The sequence below is a fragment of the Rhipicephalus sanguineus genome, chromosome 3, assembly GCF_013339695.2.
Source record: "Rhipicephalus sanguineus isolate Rsan-2018 chromosome 3, BIME_Rsan_1.4, whole genome shotgun sequence".
NCBI lineage: Eukaryota > Metazoa > Arthropoda > Arachnida > Ixodida > Ixodidae > Rhipicephalus > Rhipicephalus sanguineus.
In genome coordinates, this window is record NC_051178.1 from 25,680,685 (window position 1) to 25,701,667 (window position 20,983).

General features: G+C 45.2%; 1 protein-coding gene across 1 annotated transcript in view; it reads right to left on the reverse strand.

The window, feature by feature from the left end:
- The window catches only part of LOC119386506 (tRNA-dihydrouridine(47) synthase [NAD(P)(+)]-like), a 120,754-nt gene that overhangs the window by 96,453 nt on the left and 3,318 nt on the right, over positions 1-20,983 (reverse strand). The window contains exons 3-6 of the mRNA XM_037653774.2: positions 15,943-16,179; positions 12,940-13,041; positions 4,391-4,432; positions 1,124-1,276 (exon numbers count right to left, since the gene is read on the reverse strand). Coding sequence (XP_037509702.1) covers positions 1,124-1,276; positions 4,391-4,432; positions 12,940-13,041; positions 15,943-16,179 — 534 coding nt within the window. The remainder of the gene's footprint in view (positions 1-1,123; positions 1,277-4,390; positions 4,433-12,939; positions 13,042-15,942; positions 16,180-20,983) is intronic.

Consider the following 20,983-nt stretch of genomic DNA (forward strand, 5'->3'; position numbering starts at 1 on the left):
AATTGTGTTCTAGATCTGGCATCACAATATAATGAATTATTTTTTTACAACACTTAAAACAAACACGCTTGTTTTTCCCTCGAAAGTACATATAATATATTTATGGAAATAACAGTACTGTATCGAGTGAGGAACACTTAACTGCGATGCCAGGTGCGTCTGTCCAAGTGGCCTGCCCCAACGCATCTCTCATTTTGTTGTGAAGTCGAGTCAGAGGAGCATGACGGCACGTCTACTTAGCTTCGCCGTCCTTTTGCAGCAGATCTGAACAAGTTTTGGCAAGACGCGCGCTTATCAAACAAACGTGAACTCTATGCAATTTCCTGCATTGGCATGGGATGTTACATCTATGCGCAGCGGCGAGTGCGCGATCCTTTGCTAAGACTGTCAAATACAACCTGCAAAGCTGCAACGTCGCAGCAAACCAAGATATCTAGCGGTCTTCAGCCTCTCTGAACAACAAAGACACTGCATGAGTGCTTTGCAACGCACCCCACTACGCACACCTCGCGAAGGACGAAACTGAAACAGTAGAAAAAAAATCAGTAGACAGTTTGCTAGCTACGAAATCCAATCCGAAGCCTGTACTTCCAATCATTCCCATGGTGGTTGAACGATCACAGCGCCAGTTTCCTAAGTTATTGTATGAAACTCTATGATATTTAGTGCCAGTACTTGTGGCATTGTCAATATGGTATGCAGCTAGTATGCAAGCTGCATACTAGCATATTAGGATGATAGTATACCGCTTGTGTTTTGGTTTTGTTTAGGCTCACTGGATGGTCACGGGGCTAAAGTTCATTTTCCCAACGCCATTTCGGAGCAGGTTCGGAGCAGTTACTAACAAATATTACACTTTGGAGCAGCATTTCTCTTTTGGAGCAGTTTGGAGCAATTGGAGCAGCACTTCCATCACTGTGCAAGCCTTCCAAGTAGACACCACATGCGTCATAAATAACTCCTGTATTTAACTCCATGGAAAAAGTTGAACAACCCTATATAGGAGAAAAAACATAAGGAATACTCAAGAAAGAGCGGAAGACACAAAGAAGATGTTTCTTTTATCAAATAATTTCTTTTATCTGTTGTCTTAATTGTGTAGGTTAATTTGCCGCGTCCTCACCTGGACTCCAAAGAGGTCTTCCGAGGAGTGTCGCTTCAGCAGGGCCCACTCTGACGGCTGACCCTGGAGCAGGTTGGCAGCCATTGCCATCTCTCCACACGTGATGTCAGCCCCGAACTCCTTGCACACTCTTCGGAAAGGAAGGTTGCCCACCTGCACAGGAGAAAAACCAGCCAGTTTATTACCTGTCGAAAGATATATATACAGTCGAGCCCGACTATATCGAACCCGTTTATATCAAATTATCCCGTATATCGAACAATTTGTAAGCACAGTAAATTTACATTGAGAATATATAGCAAGAGTTACTGTTACATCGAACGAAAATAGCAACGACAACCGATATATCAAACTCCATGTGCCTCAAAAGTGCCCCAGCAAGTTGGCTTTCCCTCGCGGTGGCGGGGAAAACTGCCGGCGCCACCCTAGAAAAAGTGGTTTAGACCCGGCTGTGCACGGCCGAACACCCCTCTGCACAAAATGATCCTGGCCTGCTCGCAGCACTTACAGCCAATCAGAGGCTGTCGTGCTTTCTCCGAGGCGCGGAGGCAATACAAGTGGGTGCCATTTTTTCTTTCTTTATGCTTGCGTGCCTGCTGCTGCCTCTTTTCCTAGAGTCCTCATTCAGCGTGGTCCGTGCTGGTGGCGTTGGCTGTTGGTGCTCTGTGAACTTTCTGGGCGCGCTGTCGTCAAGGCTTGTGCAAGGAGGCAGAATTTGCCGTTCGCCATGAAACTTGAAATCATAAATCGAGTCGAGCGCGGTGAGAAGAAGTCCGACGTCGCCGCCGCGTACAAGATTCCAAGGAGCACCTTGAGTACTATCCTGAAGAACAAGGCAGACATCAGGGCCAAGTCAGACAAAAGGCCAGGTGCCCGTGGCGCCCGATGTGTGCACACTGCTGTGTACGAGACACTGCAGGTGTTTCCGCCGAAGTTTGGAGCGAGCTGGCAGAGTTCCCGGGTGCTATCGACAATCGACAAGTTCGTCAGTGTGGACGATGATGTCGCCATCATGGGCCAGCTACAAGATGAAGACTACGTTGCAGACGTCGTGCCGACCACGAGCCACAGCGACAGCAATAAGGAAATTGACGATGGCCCATTGCCGGCATCCTCCGAAGTGATTAGTGCACTTGCATTGGTCCGGCGCTATTGCGTGAATATGGAAGGTTGCGGCCTCAGCTGCTCCGACTTGTTGGACAACGTGGAGGCGTGCGTGCTGTCGCACGCAGCCATGTCGTTGAAACAGAAGAAAATCCAGGACTATTTTGTTCCAAAGTAGGGCACGCAAGTAAGCCACCATATTAATAAAGTACTTTTCTTATTGGTATGTGCCTTTGTGTCATCAAATCCTATAGCAGGCCTATATCGAATTATGCCATATATCGAACTAATAAACGTTTTTTGGCGAGTTCGATATACCCGGGTTCGACTGTATATGCACAGTAAACTCTCGCTAGAATGAACTCCCTTTGCCCAAATCGAAATTTACTCCAGTCACGACCCAAATGCGTGCATTTTAAGTCGCATTGCTCGAACCATACCAACAGCTCGCTAAGAACGAACTGGCAAGGTGCGGCCCCAGCGACAGTGGTCGTGCAGAACAGTGGCAACTCTTTCCATTACCACTGCCAGCCCGCAAGGAGAAGGAATGGGGGAAAAAGTGGACGTGATGTCGGCGACCCCCTTTCCTCCTCGCTGTGCCCCCATTTGCGGCCCAGCGGCGCGAAGCCAGATAATGTAGCAACAAATTGTGCGCAAACACAAATGTACTACACCGTGCAGCACTAGTTCATGGTCCCTCAACCACAAGTCGCACTAGTGACGTTGTGCGGCACTGCCCGCGCTACGTCCTACTTTCTTTGTGCTGGTGGTCGGCAATCATGTAGTTGGCGTAGTTCAGAGTTCACTCGCTTCAGTCCAGCTGTACATCCACCTGGATAAGTGCTGGACTGCTGTAGGCTGTGTGGACACGTGCTCAGTCATGAGCGCCCTGCGTGTGTTTTTTGTGGCCTGCTTTGTGCAATGCCAACTGCTTTGCACATGCTGGCTTTTAAAGCCAAGGTGCCAGAGAGCCTGATAATGATGACCGGACTTGCGGCGCAGCAATCTCTTTGAGGTGGTGCATAGAATTGCCGGCGACGACTCATTCGTGCTGGCTGAAGACGCTGTTCCTGTTGTTGCCCCAGCTAAGGATTCGTGACATTTTTCTTGGTGGCCCCAACGAAGATGAAGACCCAGTGGATGAAAAACCACATGAAATGCCAATCATGGTGCAGACTCTGGAGTACCTCCATCTGCTGCAGAACAATGTTGATAGCATGGGTGGCGACCTCATGCATGCGTGAGCAAATTGGAGCAGGTATTGCTAGTGCTTGCCAAAAGCACAAGGCAGACAGGGCTGACTGCCTTTTTTTCACCTCAGTAAAGCTTTGCATCCTTCAATATCTCGCATTTAAACCTCCTCACAGTTTTAGCGTGACTGAAGCTCGACCTTTTAGCTTTTATTAATTAATTGATTTTATCGAATTACCACTTATATAGAATTTTTCAGCCATCCCATTCGCTTTGTTATAATGAAGGTTTACATAGTACTAAAAATGTGAGATATAACTAGTTTAACTTTCCAATGACTGATCTCAGTGACACCAAAAAGCTGCCTTTGTCTCCAGAGTTCTGCAGCTTTTACTCAGTGGGCCACATGATAGCCAACCACCTTTGTATCGTGATGGGCGGTGATTCTGTGGTCAGTGCTTGAATGATGATGAACAGTAATTCTGTTTTCCCCTGCCAATGTTTCTGTATTATTTCCGTATATGATGTACCTTGTACTAAGTTGTAGTCGCATTTTTATGTAATGTCATTTCTACTGTTTATTTATGAGTGTTAGTACTTTTTGAATGTTATGTACCACATGCATGCAATTATTCTGTGCGGTCAATGCGTGTATGGTGCTAGAGGCCTAGTCAGGTGACGTTTCTTTCAATGTCACCTTCTGCCACAAGCACCATGACAGCCTTGTTGCACAAACGAGGAAATAAATAAATAAAAGATGGTGATGATGGGTCACATAGCTACACTAACATGACATCCCCCTGCTACTCGATAAACTCTCCATCCTGCCACACACTGTCCCTCATATGCCTGCCTGCCACATTTCCCACCCGTTGCAGTCCTGTACTCTGGGACCCTCGTCTGTATAATTTATGCTCTTATGCCATAAAACTGATTGATTGATTGGGAGGAGAAACAGGAGGGACTGCTTACCGTGGTAAGGGGGGCCAGGTACAGCTTTCCTCGGAAGTCCACCTGCAGAGGAAAGCATGACAGTTTGATGGAACAGAAAGTTGGGTGCACTGAGAATGACTCATTGTGGTGCACAAAACACGAAGGACACGGAGTCTGTCTCTTAACTGTGTCCTTCTCTTGAGATTCATAAACAGAGCTGCCTTCATTGCCACTGTATGCTTACAGCAAGCAGAAACGCATGAAATTTCCAGTGCTGTCATTTGATTTAACCACCAACGTTGGTCTCTTCATAATATGCAGTATGTATATTATTCCCTGTGCAAGTTCATAAGATGTCATCATGGTGGTTGGCAATATCTACAAAGCATCATCAGTGACTGAAGCCCATCAGGGCACTTACACGTCTACAAACCATGGTGGTCCAAAGAGGGGACAGCAACAGAGGGCATCAGTTGCTGCTTAGATGTAGAAATTTTTGTTTCATCAGAACCTTTTCTGAAACATCAGCTTTAACTACAAAGATTGATTTGCTATATACAGTTAACAGAGTTTATCATAAACTCAGCAGTTTTATGAAGAACTGCTGCCCAATCAAAAGTTAAACGTACATGGGCTCACCCTTCATAATGTGCACAGTTGTTCGGTTGCAAGTATTATTACAAAGAGCCAACCGTTCCTCTGGTGATCAGTCAGCCCTTCTTCTACCGTGAAGTGGTGTTTGATCACAAGTGAAATCAACTGCCTTTGCCTCAGTATTGCCTGACCTTGCCACAGGATTCACCGGAAGACCCTGGAGTGACACCTCTGCTCTAAACAACGTCTACCACTCCACACAAATTAGATAACATACATGCTCTTTAAACTGAATATGCTGTGAACTTGAGCATGATGCCCGTGAATAAATTCCTTCAATGGGTCTTGGAGCTATGTGTGAACAGTGTGGTCACATAACGAAGGTCCCAGAGAGTCAACAGGTGTGTGATTTTCACTTGTCTGTTAGGGGAAATCCTAAAGTGTGTTGCCGTGCTTCCTCTTGCTTTCACATATTTTACATTCTTTTCACATACAACACTAATGTGAAATCGACAATAAAAAAGAAAGAACAATGACGGTTTCATGGACTTGACGGCATTGTTTTCTCCCATTTTTCTAACGGTTATACAATGGATGGGGTGTGCTTTCTGAATAAACAGGCAGGTTTTCTGGCAGCTGTGGCACAACACCAGTTTCAGTCAGCAGGAGTCGGGCTCACTCATCTATTAGTTGTATCCAGTGTTATATGCGTTACTGAAAAAAAGTAACTAACTATGTTACTCCTAACGCTAACAAAAAATGAACGCATTGCTGCCCTACGTTACCGAAAAAAAGTAATGCACATTACTTCTGCCGTTACTTCACGGTCAGAAATTTTAATCAGTGTGCCATCGGTGCAGAAACCAGAATAGCAAATAAATAAACCTCATTTTATATTTCAATAAAACCCCTAATGAAAACAATGATTTTAGCCGAATTACTGATATAACTAGAAAACTTTGCACAAGCGTGCCGGACTTCAGCAATATTATAATGGCCTAATGTTTACTGTAGAATTGCATCTGACTGCTTATAACTTTGTGGCACATGGTAATGCCATTTCTCAAAGTGACATTAAAGAGAAATGAGATTTCATTATCAACGCTCTCTGGAAAGAACATATCACTGATCTCTCAACAAATTTACAGTAATTCTGACGGTGTACTTCTACTAGTGTACAATATATACGTGCAGGTCTTGAAGGAGTCCTGGAAAAAATGTTTTGCAGCATAAATCATTATTGCCCCTTTAACCAATATAATTGCCACAAAAATTGCGAGTGTTTATGGGAAAGCGCTCAAGGTCAGCCTTGCTCGCTCAGGAATTCAACAACCAGAAATGTATACCCGCAATTAGAAGCAGACAGAAGCAAATTTTATTTTGAAAGCAGCACTGATAAACAGCGCTATAGTCCTTTCAGAAGCCACGGATGTGGCTATTTTGTGCAAAGAAATCACAAGGGGAGGGTTAAGGGGAGCGCAAACTTTCGACTGTTTATTCCAAATTTACTGCAGTAGTATATATATATATATATATGCAAACGCATGCACAGAAAGCGAGGCAAACATCGAACAGATAACGTTTTGTGCAATGCAATGCATGCTATGGTGTTGCAGAGACGAATTGCTGACAACTACAACTTGAAGAATCTAAGCAATAGCTCTATTTCAAAGCTGTCGTCGGACAGCTTGCCTCCCTTCTTAGTGAATACGTCTGTCTGCACATCCGGTAAATAGGTGGGTGGTTGATGGATGCATTAGATGATACTCTTGTTGTCAACACCGGGCAAGCTGATAGCTTGATGCCGCTGTAACAAAAGGATAGCTCTGGGATGTGGCACATACGAGATGGAGGAGTTCTGTGTAAGACTCCTGGTATAATTGGAATAAAAAGTAACGAGTAACGTGACACCTCAAGTTACCGAAAAATTAGAGCTGTGCGAATAGCAAAATTTTGGGTGCGAAGCGAATTCGAATAATAAAGATTGAGTGCGAATCGAATCGAATAATTTTCGAATAATTTTCGAATATTTCTCAAACATTTTTCGAATAATTCGAAGTGAAATTACAGAAAAAGTTGCAGAGAATCCCTAAGTATGTTCTTGTGAGAGAGCAACATGAAAGTGTTTCTTTTCGCTAGGTTGATGAAGCGCTGGTGAGGCCATATTTTATAGTTGTCTTTCTTATCAAGAATGAGGAAATGTAGAGGCCGAATTGTATTTGGTGCAACCAAAGTGTTGCCGACAACACTTTAAACGTGATAGGCAGAGATGCCATTTCCTCAGCCTCTCCTCCTCTTTCAACTTCTGTGGAAGCCCAACTGATGTGGCGGACAAGGGTGTGCTCCCTTCAAGTCCGGAGTTCCAAATCTGCCTCATAGACGTCGATATATAAGAACATCTGAAATTTTGGATGCTAAAAAGCTTCGGCGTCCGATTTTTCCGACTTCCTGCCCAAATTTCAGGTCCAAAACAGCATTAATTGAGCCCCCAACTCTGCCACATCTGTCATCTCCATATTGGAACCAGCGTTTTTATGAGTTAATACATTTGCGACCGTAGCGGAGTTTGAAAGGCAGCTTTGCCGCAATAAGGGGATGTGATGAGGTGAAGCATATTGAAAATCTAGGGACCACTTCCAAACGGACATTGACTGTCTCTTGGCTAAGTTCGACCGTAACGGAGCTTGAAAGGCAGCTTTGCCGCAATACGGGGGTGTGAGGAGGTGAAGCATATTGAAAATCTAGGGACCACTTCCAATCGGATGTTGACTCTGTCTTGCCCAAGTTCGACCGTAACTGAGATTGAAAGGCGGCTTTGCCGCAATACGAGGGTGTGATGAGGTGAAGCATACTGAAAATCTAGGGACCACTTCCAATCGGACTTAGTCTAAGTTCGACCGTAACGGAGCTTGAAAGGCAGCTTTGCCGCAATACGAGAGTGTAATGAGGCGAAGCATATTAAAAATCTGAAGGGGTCACTTTCAACCGGACGTTGACTGCACTTGTCTTTGGGAAGTTCGAATAGTTCGAATAGTAAAATTCCAGTGCGAATCGAATCGAATAGCAAACACTATTCGAAAAATATTCGAAATTTCGAATATTCGCACACCCCTACGAAAAATGTTAGCGTTAAGTATGTTACATTTACAGTTACGAAATGGTAACGAGTACGTTATTGAATTACCGAAAAAAGTAACTCGTTACTGGTAACGGCGTTACTTGTAACGCATTACCGCCAACACTGAACTTGCATCTTTGTAACACCTAAGCTGTTAAGGTTTACCTTCGGAAGGCCCGTTTTAGTTTATATTTTTTCAGTCTAAGTGCATTCTATTTTTACCATGTCCATCTTTGAAGCCTTCACTGTAAATTTACAAGGCCTTAAAGGGCCCCTCACCAGGTCTGGCCTCTTTACGCTAACAAACGCAATGCTCACATTGCACAGTCACAATTATGTCTGCCACGAGTTACATTGCTATGCGCTGCGAAAAGAGGTCAGATTTCAAATTGAATGTCGTGTGCTCTTCTCCTCAAGGGCACCGCACTCCAGGATCGGGTGATCATGTATTACAAGCAGCGCACTACGCAGGTATAGGGGTCGTGCCGCACCCCAGAAAGATCCTTTTTTTATTTTTAAAAATTTTTACTGCGTCATTTCTTGGTAACGAAATTCTCGCACTACTGAAATTTTTCAGTTTTCCTGCCAATTTCGTTATTGTGGGGTCCAACTTTTATTCATTATATCTGATAGTCATTATAAACATAATACTATATCTACTGACAAAATTAGAAAAGGGGAAGCACAAATTACAAAATTTTGCAAAGGCATTATAGATGCCTTTGCAAAACGCATAGGATGCCAGCTCACACAAAACATGTTCTGCATGTTTGTCAGAGCACACTTTCCCGGTTCCTTCAGGTCTTGTTTAAAGGGGTACTGACACCATTTTTCAAAGGTGAGTTTACTGTGCCATACAAATCTCCCGTTTACAGAGACGGCTCCGAGCAAGTGTGAAGCTCAGCAAATGCTGATATTTTACTTTCATATTAAAGTCAATTTTCCCATGGCACACCTACTGACATCGACACTAGCTTGACATCAGGCTACAGTACTAATTCTGGCAGTGGTGCCATACCTACTGATTTTTCAGATCTACTGATTTTCTTGGCTGCCTGCTGATTCTCGGATAAAAAGAAAAATCTACCAATTTTTATGAACTTCCTATAGTTCTCATTTTTTTGTTTCAGTAGTGACACCTGCATCCTCTCACGCGCAGCCGGCGGCTGCCGAAATGCTCTTCCCAACCTAGATTATTGACAAACCACGCACATACTTTAAGCTGGTTTAAGTACATATTATTAGACATGCACTTGAGCGTACAAGGTGCGAACGTGACGTGCCTGTCTCCCTCGTGCTCCCCTTTTCATCTCCTTCAACCCCCCCCCCGCATCCCCCGATGTTTGACCAAGGTGTGTCTGCGACTCTGCATGCGGCACACGAAGTGCATCGTAAGCTTTCTGCCCTCCAAGATGTGCAGCTTTAGGAAATCTCGGAGGCATGCATTCTCGGTCTCCACCACTGTGCCCTCAGCCTAAAGTGATATTGGTGATATATCACCATGCTTTGACAATTACATTTATTATATACAATGTTTTTATATGCGCTTACAAACTAAAACAAATAAAAATTAAATTAATTACTAGTTCAGATAATTAATTAAATTTATGTCTGATCAAAATGCTTTTCAATGGATCTACTGACTTTTCGGAAAATCTACGGAAAATCTACGGGTGGCTAGTCCGGCTACTGATATTGCCTTCGGGCCATCTGGCAGCACTGAATTCTGGTGACTTCAAGCAGCAGTCTGGCTAGCTGCGATAACGTCAGGCACCAAAACTTCCAAAATGGCCACTTGTGCATCACCAACGGAGCCACAGTGCGGAGCGGCCGTGGAAATGTCATGATATCTTGTGTGAGCACATGACGAGAAGCTCATACCTTATTTTGATGTCAGGGTACAGTAGAAACCCAAACTAGCTTTTAAAAACATACTGTATTTACTTTTTCAGGGTGCACTCATGCTTAGCAGTAAGTTTTCTAGGCTCTTAAGGGCTTGGCCTTTCATATGACAAAAAATAAAAAATAAAGACAACTGAAAGTTTTTGTGTCAGTACCCCTTTAACGAAAGTCTACTATACCGTAAGAACTGGAATATAGGTAGAATTTTGAAAAAAATAAACAGCCATAAAAAGTGGATCCTCATCTTATATACCGGTCATTGGCAGAAAAACTTCGGAAGTCTGGCCACTACGGGTGACTGAAGTCAACTGCCTCCATCGCCATCGCAATCATCGGTGTCGCTTTGTTTACCGCCCGCCTTGTGCCATGGCCGGCCTCATTTTGCGTTTTTGTTGTTGTCTTATGAATCTATTTGGGCTCTAAGCAAGTTTTTTTTTTCTTGTTCTTAACCGGTGGCTGATGACAGTTCACCATAGCATTAAAAAAAACAGTGATCGAGTTCGCGAAGGCACGAAGAAATCTCGTCTGAGGTGGGTGAAAGATGTGTTGGGATGCCAGTGCACGTGAATGCGAGTGGGAGCTGGGAGTCGCCAACAATAACTGAAAGTTTATCTTTGCACGGGTGTTCTCGCTGCTCCAATCTCGCCGGATACTCTTTATTTGTTGCTTCCTGCGATGCCAGCAGCTCTGGTTACAGCGTCACGGTTACGTGACAGTGGGCAGATCGAGTGCACTACAGAAGCATTCGCTACTGGCAGATGCTGAAGGATCACATCACAACATGCAGCAGTCAGAAGAGAACATTGTTTCAGTGCCAAACCGCAGCGTATCTAGAGCTGGAGACGAAGATTGCAGAATTTATACAAGAACTGTGCTCACGTCATGATTGCTACTGGTGACATCCGAGTGCGGCCAAATTAAAGCTGTCAAGATGGTTGTGACGTTTTACGAAGATAATACTGGAGCCTATCTTTTGGCTCGCTGCCAAGTGGAACTTGCGTGTAAACACACGTGTAAATAACACGGGGCATTTTCACTGGGCACCATTTCGAATAGTGCTTGTTTCACAGTAAAGGCGCCTTCTGATACTTTGGCCATTCCATGCATTTCTTTTTTTTTTTTCGATTTTTAGTAGTTTGAAGTCATCGGGTCGACCTATATTCCGGTTTTTGCGGTATTTTCGCTAAGTGATCACCAAGAATACTGCTCAACAAAAGTTCCTCCTCAGATGATAATGACAAGTAATCTCATTTCCAAATTATGATTCCTTGTCTAACAGTTCCCTCTTTCATTCATCTCGGGTTATGTGCATAGATTTATTTTATTGTCTTATTTCATATAACTGGAAGGTTGCCCTGAGTCTTACCCATTCACCCAATGCACTCCGTTGTACAGCATTATACATCTTATAACTTAAGTCACCAGAGTCGCAAATATCCTCGCCATAACCAAAACCACATTTTTCAAAGGCTGCATGTGTGTAAAACATGACCAACAGGCAGTTACGAGATTCTGACAATTGAGGGTTGAGACTTGGGTGTAAATCTGCATGCGCTTAAATTTGCAAACAGTGTTTAAAGGTTAGTACGTCCGTGGACCTGCGGTGCAGACATAATGAAAACAGGAAAAAAGCAAAACAAAGTTCGCTGCTGCAGAAAGTCGCCGACTAACTTATGGAACTTTCTTGTTTTTGCAGACTTCACTGCGGTACCACACTGCACAGTAACCATACATCGAACAGCAACTGAAATTCCGTGTGCTTTCGATTTTCCAGGCGCATGTGCAACGTCGAAAACAGTGACGACCACAAACCACTACACTCGAGTGTTGCACACGCATGCCCTTGTTTTCGTTGAAGATGCAAGTCACCCCTTCTAAATCCAACAACTGTTAAAAGTTTAGTTGACTTCGCAGCAAACTGTCAACTTTGATCATCCGCGCATGTGGTTGCTGCTGATGAGGCAACTAGCGCTCATTAGGCCTAGCGTGCGGGTTGCAACTTGGCGCGTCACCGCGGGAAGCTTGGCCAAGACAACACGGAGATCGAGCGTAGAAGAGATCGTACTCAGGAGCTAAACGAAGGGCAGCACGTGTGAAAATTAGTTCTGGGTCACGGTCAGGAGGACAGCAGTGGCAACTGTACTACAAAAGTCAGCCAAGCTTGTAAGTCCGCCTGCTGGTGGCAAAGGTGAAAGCTCAATCGTGTTTTAAAGCATTGTCATTTGTGGGGGAATCAATGTTGCACGCGCGATAGCTGCGCTCTACGATGACGCAACTGTTTTCCTGGCACACGCACTTGCTGTGGATGTGGGTGCCCGTTCGGAGCAAAGCACGTGCAAGACAAGTGGCCAGAGCAAAGGGGGCAAAGGCTCACTCCGTCGCCTAGGCAATCGCTCCCCCTCCCACACCATGCTGTTGCCCCGCTCCTCGTTTGTCCCCTCCTCCTTCATAACGCCTTCGTTGCACTCTCCCCGGCCGGCGCACCTACGCTGAGAAGCGCGCTTGTTTCCTTGCTTCTCTCAGAATTTTCCGGCAACCGCATTATAACCGGTCTTTCATCATGGGGGACGGCACAACAAGTGGTATGCATAGCACGGAGCTCTATGGAGGGTAAACGGGCGTCTAAAAAACCGCATTATAGCCAGTCCTGCACTGTAAGCGGTAAGGTTATAAACGGTGTGAGCTGTATCAAGCTTCAACTGTGAGTAGGTTAGGCTGTAATACACTGAAACCTCGATATAACGAAAACAGATGTAACGAATTATCTGTTATAACAAAGTAAATGAAGAATAGTCTTGTAATAGATACAGTGTTGCAAATATACGTTTATAACGAATTTTTGGATATAACGAACTTATTTTTGAGTCAGATGCGACTTTGTTATAATGAGGTTTGAGTGTATTTCATAAGCCACACCTAACCTCCTCCTTGTCGTGTCTTGGTTTGGACGCATGAAAATGGGCGCTCGACTTACCTTCTTGGGCTCTTCAGGTCCCACATCATCGATGCATTCGTTCAATGTCTGGCTGTTGGTCACTCCATTAATAGCAGCTCCACACGATATTTCCTTCAGGATCTGCACACGCACAGGTCAAATAATATTTGCAACTTGTTCCTTCGTAACAAGGCCTTGATCAGCTAACATACACAGTACCTGTCTTGTGCTCAAAGAATGAAATGCATCCATGGAAGTAAGCAGCATGAAAAGCAAGACGACGCACACAGGACGGAATGACAAGAACAAGCGAACAAGCACTGTACTTTCAACTAAGCTTTGTTAGTCAAAAGTGAAACATATAGTATACATCACACTGCCGAACGTTGCATGCGCAAAGAAAATTTTTCAGACCCCCCCCCTTTTTTTTCTCTCCTTCCTCTTCCCTCGCTCAAAAACCTATGCACACACATGGCACATGTCTCATGTTATTCCAAGATATGAAATTTCCTTGTCATGTAGTGTCACCGACGCCTGACTGACACATGCTTGCGACAGTTTGGAGATGTGTGCGGCCTCAACAAGTTCACGTGCTTTCTGGCTTCTGTGTTTGTACAAAATGGATGTAGGAGCAAAAACAGGAGTACACCCACACTGGCGGCAATGCAGTGATAAATGTGAGCTTGCTGGGCCTTTCAAGGAATTGTAATGCTCCCATAATCGCACAATAAGGCACCGCCCCGTCTGCCCCACGTAAACGCGGTTACATGATAGAGGTATTGAATAAACAACGCCGGAGCAGCAAGATATGTAGCTATGGGCATGCTTTACAGTGCAACCCAACCTTGCATCAACATTTTTATTCTTTACGCGGCGGTACCACTAAGCTTCTTTAATCAGAAGTAAAACATTCCTCCCTGCGTGCGTCGTCCTGCTTTCTGCGCTGCTTACTTCCACGGATCCATACCAACTGGCCCAGCTATCTACACTTCTTCAATGAAATGCATCACATGAAGACTATGAAAAAATCCGTAAACAGGGGGGTGGGTGCGCGAGCCGACGTTTCGACAAGTGGACTTGTCTTCTTCAAGGCTGGAACTGGTTTCCTTAGCCATCGTGTGTATATGTATCGTGCCCTCTCCACCACAAGGGAGAAGGGGAGGGCAACTGCCCGAGTGGGGGTGGGGGAGGGGATGAGAGGCCGCCGTGACGAACTGGGTGAGTCAGAAGGAAGGGGAAAGAAAAGAAAAAGAAAAACTGGTGGAGGGGAGGTAGGGGGACATACATTTCACTGAATAATGATTGCCAGTGGAAGCACGCGGCACTTAACAATAGCAGGTTCGAAATTCCTAGAGGAAGAACTTAACTCTCGTAGGTATTCGGGATCAGAGCGAGTGAGCTCTCTGATAACCGCCAACAAGTGTCGTCGTCTTTTTTCTCGCCGATCGGGATGGCTTGCAAGATAACTCAAGCTCGTTACATCTACTGCTACCGTGTCTACAACTAATCATGCTTGTTAAGAAGTGACACGCGGCGATAACAAAAACACCACATCGAGCGCTAACGCACAGCACGCGCAACAAAAAATACAAAACTACATGACGTAGTACAAAACACCCTGACAACATGGCACGATAAGATGTGCCGTGGTTCATAGTTCCCGCATGCCACGCATTAGCCGGATTCTTTCCCACTTTACAGCTCTGAAGGCGAGGACAGCATCGAGGTGTGGCCTTTCCCCGCAGCTGCAGCGGCCGTTCGATTTGAAAAAATGCGTTGACAAAATCTCAAGCCAGCGTTACCGTGAGTTTCATTGCCTTTCAATAAAGTTACTGTGGATTTTCCCTGATGACAGCACAATTTCGCTGAGTTTTCCCTGAGTATTTCCAGACTATCAAAAATCCCTGAGAATTCCCCGTTTTCCCGGTCGGTAGACACACTGTTTCTCGCACAATGATTGAAATTTTCTTTTTCGAAGAATTGACTGAGACTTGGGGTCATTACATGGGGTAAAATTTTCAGGAGAAGAATCAAGTTGCAGGTCAGAATTCTGACAATCACTACCGAGCATAACCAAAGAATCAGGCTGAAGAAGTCCCACCGTTTTAAGGCACATGTTCACTAAGCATTGCGTGAATTGCTCGACAAAATGCATGGCACGTACAGGGAGGATCGAAAAAAATTGCAGAAGAAAAGGGGCAACCGCCCTTTTTGAAAACTTCATCGCCTTCGTCTACATCACCTTGTATCTATACTGTCTCAAAACAATTAAGCTGAAACTGCATTGTGCCCGTAAACATAATTTAATCAGCATGGACAATGAGAAGGGAGCCCAAAAATGCACAGGAACCGTAATTCACGGACGTGTGCCTCGTCTTTCCTGCCAATGAGTGCTGCCATCTCAGTTTGGTTCAAAAGCTGAATGTTTTTCCACCCTGTTTCCACCTTCCTTGCACAGAGCGGGTGAGTTGGAAAGCAGGAAAGAAAAAACAACTGGTGGTGGGATTTGGCTGTATAAATTGGTGATAACTGGCAATAGATAAACATATTGGTGGCGGGATTCAGTTGTATTCAAATAGTGGATAAACATGGTTTGTCACACCGAGCTTAAAAATATGTGGTGTTCCACGGACATAAAGCTATAAAAGGTTGTGCTTCGTTATATAAAGGTTATAATTGTATTAAAGCTTGTCATATTGAGGTTCAACTCTACAAGACCAACACTTTATTAAAAGAAAAATATGTGATTCCTTCAAGTTAATTAAAACACAGAGCCCTCTTGGGCTTCCCCAAGGTCCACAGTGTGGCTCTGGCTAGCTACTACAGTACAGGCAGAGCACTGTTATGTGACTGCCCTGTGTGCAAAGAGGCAACTTCCTATTGTGTCCAGATAAGTGTCGGCAACACCTTTCTGAACATTCAAGTTGGTGTGTACCATCAGGAGTGCCACAGTATACCACGGAAAGTGCGACAGACAAGAAGTTATTACAAATGTGGACTCCCTATGGGAAGCAAGCACGCCATTGACAGTTGTGGTGACACCTTTTCGGACGGTCCAAAGTCAAAGTGCCTCTTCCTGAGTGCCTGCTGGAGTTCCTTGCTCAAGGCATTGCACTCTCCCGGAGTACCAGAAATGCCATCAACCGAGTGGGGTGCCGCAGTGGCGCCTCCTGGATGTGCTTCGGCAAAGCGGCAGACGGCCCCGTAGCGGCAGCCGCCGTGCGCTTCCACCAGAGGGCACTTGTCTCCAAGGTCGGCGGGCTTTGCCGACAGGAATGCCTGCATTACACGTAAAACACATTTTCGCCACGTCTAAAACTTCTGTTTCATAGTGAAAGTACGTAGCAAGAACAATGTACTTTCTTAACCTTGTGGGAATCGAGAGTGCCTTCCCTTTGTGCCTTATCCCCCCCAGCTACCACGTTGTGCTGGCCCCAAGCAGCTCGATTGTCGAGAACCACAACCAAGCAGCAGCATGGTGGCCATGGCTAGCCTTTTCTTATAACAAAAACGCAAGTTGGACTAGCAGGTGCTTGTTCATTCTTGGAAAAAAAAAAACACAGCACACAAAGAAAACAAAGACAAAAAAAAGGGAAGACACACAGCTTTCAGTTGTGCACCTTTCGTTCTTGTCTTTGTTTTCATTTTTGCACTGTTTTTTTTTTTTTCAAAAATTGGCTAGCTTTGTTTCCCCCGCAAACTACACTTTCCCTTCCGGCATCGAGATACTAATATACGTCGTCAAGTTGCACCCAACTTCGTTGGTCGCCCGTGACAGCCCTCGGGTCCCCTCCTTCACACGAGCTCTCTTCGGTCTGGCGCTCGTTTGTCACATGATATGATTACAGGACGCCAGCGAGTTGGGTACGTGCAGCCATAGCACATGACTCCTCGTTTGCGTGATTGGTCGACACCTTCGTGTGGTACTTGACAGCGCTGTAGGCACATGTATTGGATCTGTCTTGCGGTTGGCTCACAGTGACCGCATCCTGATTTAATAAACCCACATCTGTTTATGATCTGCCTCGGAAAGGCTCCTGTGCTGTGTTGGAGAGTAGCCAAACCCAGCTGCAACGGCAGCATCTACATGTTAGTTTAAATTGCAATGAGTACCACTGTGCAGTGGACGTGCATTACTTCTGGGCTTCTGCTGTAATGAGGACTTCATCAGTGCGGCATCAAACCCTTTCAGTAGTTTCAGTATTAGCACACTTCTATCAATATGAAGTGATGGGACTGACTATAGCATTATCAGAAAACGATTACAGGACTTTTCATTATAATGTGGAAGTGAGTGCAGTGTGGTGGGGGGTCCTTTACCGATATCAATGTGCACCTCCTCAAAAGAATGTACATTACACATGCAGCCCCTCCTAAGGGACAGACTGTTGAGACAGTTTTTCTATTATGCTAAACTAGAATGTCCTGAAAAAGATGACAAGGCTATGTGTTGTGGAATCATGCCACTAAAGGTGCTTCATCATGCAATTATGATTTCGCATAAGAACATCCCAGCCATATCTGTGCAATACCGTAACCAGCCTGCAGGTTCACTTGGCCTTTCACCATTCGCTTCTTGTATCAATTTTGGTCAAGAAGCTAGCAGATTGTACATCACTGCAGTGCCACAGCGTGTAATTGTCTGGGCAGAGGAATTGTCACATAAATGTCTTTTGTGCACTTAAGATGCATCTCACTTCCTTCAAATTATAGATTCCATTAAATAAACACAAACACTCCACTCTTGGATCACGCCATTTGGTAACCTTAGATGTCTGCTCCTTGTATACAAATACAGTGAAACCTCGGTGATACGAATCTCACAGGACCACCAAATTTATTCGTATCATCCGAAATTCGTATCACAAGAAAGCATGGAAAATTACTGTATTTATTCGAATCTAAGCCAATGCTTTTTTCGAAAAAACGATGTGCGAAAGTGGGGGGTCGGCTTAGATTCGAGTATAGATTCGAGTACAATGATTAAGTTTTCATTTTTTTTTTGGCCTTGCGAATTTCGGGGGTCGGCTTAGAATCAGGGCCGGCCTAGATTCAAGTAAATACGGTAGCATGCGACAAAAGAAAGCTGGTGTACATTTTCATTTCTTGTTTTTCAGGGCCGCAGCAACGTCAGGAAGAACCCTGAATGATTGTCAGTTAAGTTTTTGGATGTCGACAATCATACCAGCACTCACGAATATATGGCCCGTACGCGCGTATTTAATTATTGAACCAGGTGCATTGTGACCCGCGACGGCTGTAGCCCCTTCCAAATTTTAGTATGCTTTTTTGCATGACACCGGAGTACTGAAGTGAAAGTAACGAAAGAAGCGTTTTGACGCGATCGATCAAGGCCACAAAATTGCAGAACGGCGGTCCTGTGTTATGATTTTGTTATCGCGGAGGCGTTGGGGATGTCTTTTGGGAGATTTACGGCCGTGCCCACACAAGTGCGAGCTCAACGGTCGTGCATGTTGACATTGTGAGGCCTGACTCTTTCGCCAAGACCGTCCTCATCTTCTTTCGGTCCCCGTCCACCTTTCACAGGATGTCTGATGCACGAGGCAGGCACGTGTAAACACAGTACAGTGACAGCAGCCCGCTTCGATGCATTAGAAAAAAAGAAGCACGGCGCGAATGTCCTCTGTAATCCAAACGCAAAGGCATACGGAGATACATAAGAGCCTCAAAGATTCACGCACACAATCTCTGAGGCCGTGACGTGTTTGTGAAGGCTTATTCAGACCGTAAGTAAAGTGTTTTTCTTACACCGCGATCCTGACGATTTGGTGGTGCAGCGCACATGCCCACGCTTGCGTTCCCGCGCTCGGGCATGCTTAGCACGTGTTCCGCGACAGCGCGGACAGCACCTCTTCGTACCTGGGCAGTAGTGTACGTTCGTATCAAACGTCGCTGAGTGAAAATCGATTCGCAACAACCGTACTCCATTACACTGCAGGCCAATGGGCCTTGGCCGGGACCAACGAAAAATTCGTATCACCCCAAAATTCGTATGAGCTGTGATCGTATCACCGAGGTTTCACTGTATACCTGTCACTGAAGGGATTGAAGCGGTCTCAAAGTCACCCATGGAAAGCAAGCAAACACATAACGACGAATTTTACCTCTCGTTGCTAAAATTAGTCCCCACACTTAATAATATTTCAACTTTGATTTGACCTGCTACCTACAAATTTTCGGTACTGGTATGGGAACCCCTTTTGCACCAACGTAAGCCAACTTTCTTATGGGATGATTAGAATGAGAGCTTTTGAAATAATCTTTGCTAAGGCTTTGTTCCTATCTCTGCACATAAACGACATATTTATTATATGGGAACATGGCATAAGCGCACTAAACACATTCATTGACCATTTTAACAAGTCTGACCGTACTGTTAAATTTACGATGCACCATTCTTCTATTGAAATTAAGTTCCTAGACATGACAGGTTCTATTGAAAGAGAAAAATTACAGATGACACTTTATAGAAAACCAACAGACAGCCAACAATACCTAGATTACCCTAGTGATCACCCACGACACTGCAAACAAGGGACATTTGTCGGACAGGTGAGGCGTATAAGAAGGATCTTTAGCGATGCCACCGACTACATTCACCACTTAAGGAACCTAAAGGAAACATTAGTTGAAAGAAATTACCCGCAAGATGCTCTACACAAGGTATACAATGAAGCATGTCAACTAGATAGGAACGAGGCAAGGAGAAGGTTGTCACCGGACCGGGTGCTGGAGACGGGCCGTCGGGTTGCGGACCCGAGCCACCAAGACTTCAACCGGCCACGGCCTCCTGCCATCGAGTTCCCGTGCGAGACCATAGCCAAGGTGCGCAAACTCCTGCCCAAGGCCTGCGGACTCGGGTGCCGGCAGGCAACGTAGCAGCAGCAGCTGGGCTACGGGCCCGAGCTGTGCGTCCAGCTGCCTGGCCAGGTTGCCCTGGCGTCTCAGTGCATCGCCCAGCAGCCACTGTTCCCTGGTCAACGCCAGCCAGACCCGCCAACTCAACCAGTCAAGCCTCCACTGGTTGGTGAGACCGAACTCGAATTCTTCCCTACTCCGTTGTCCATCCGCGCCTGAACTCTAGCGCTTAGTTTAAATCCTTGAACTTGCGTGTTTGGTTTGTTGTTAAGAGTGTTTTACCGTGTGCAGTGAACCTTTTGTTCAGTGTTTAGAGTTATGTAGCTTTTTTTTTTCCGCTTGGTTCATTAAAAGTCTTTTTGTGTGTGTTGAAAGCAACGCCTTTGTCATTGATAAAGCTCTCCAACGCTCAGTCATAGAGAGCTGTCGTAAAAAGAAAAAGAACGTGCATCACAGGGGTGTAGAGGTGGTGGCGCCCTCTCTTGCGTGGCCCTGTAGTCAGCCGCAGGTGTTCGAAATGTGTTTAGCGATACTTAGCTAATTATTGCAAATACTTGTTGTTTATTTGTGTTAATTATATTGTTTTAGCCCTTGTTCCTTTATTTTAAGCAGGTTTTGAGCATTGCTAGCCTTGTATTGAGCTTTTTACTGCGAGCGTGATCCCGCCACATGAGATGCATGGAAGGACGACAAGCAGTTAAAATGTATGTGCTGCTGTGAGGCTGCCGGAATGTGCCTGGCCCCTCAAGTTATGGCATGCCTACATGCTGTGAGCCAGATAGAAAGCTAGACGCGTGGGCTTCCAAGAAGTTGGGTTAGGCAACGTGCAGAAGTACACCAATAAGCGAACCAGCTTTGGCACTCTGGAATGTGTAGCCTTACTTAGTGATTAATGTACACAGCTTAGCCCACTATGCTAAGGCAGGAAGGTGCATTTGTTGACAATCCTCATCACAAAGTGCATCTTTTTTTTTTTTTTCCCTACAAGAAAGTAGAGAAGATTTGAAGTTTGGCGACCCAGGGTAGCTGGAGCTTTGTGTGACGAAAACACAATACTTGTGGCACAGATTAGATTTCGGCAAAAAATACAGAGAGCTCGCCTCCTGATAGTCTTCAAGTGTCAGAGTGGTTATTTCACCCATTTGTTCTTCCAACTCTACCAAGGAATTACAGCTCTGTGAAGAGAAGTGCCCGACTTGCACTG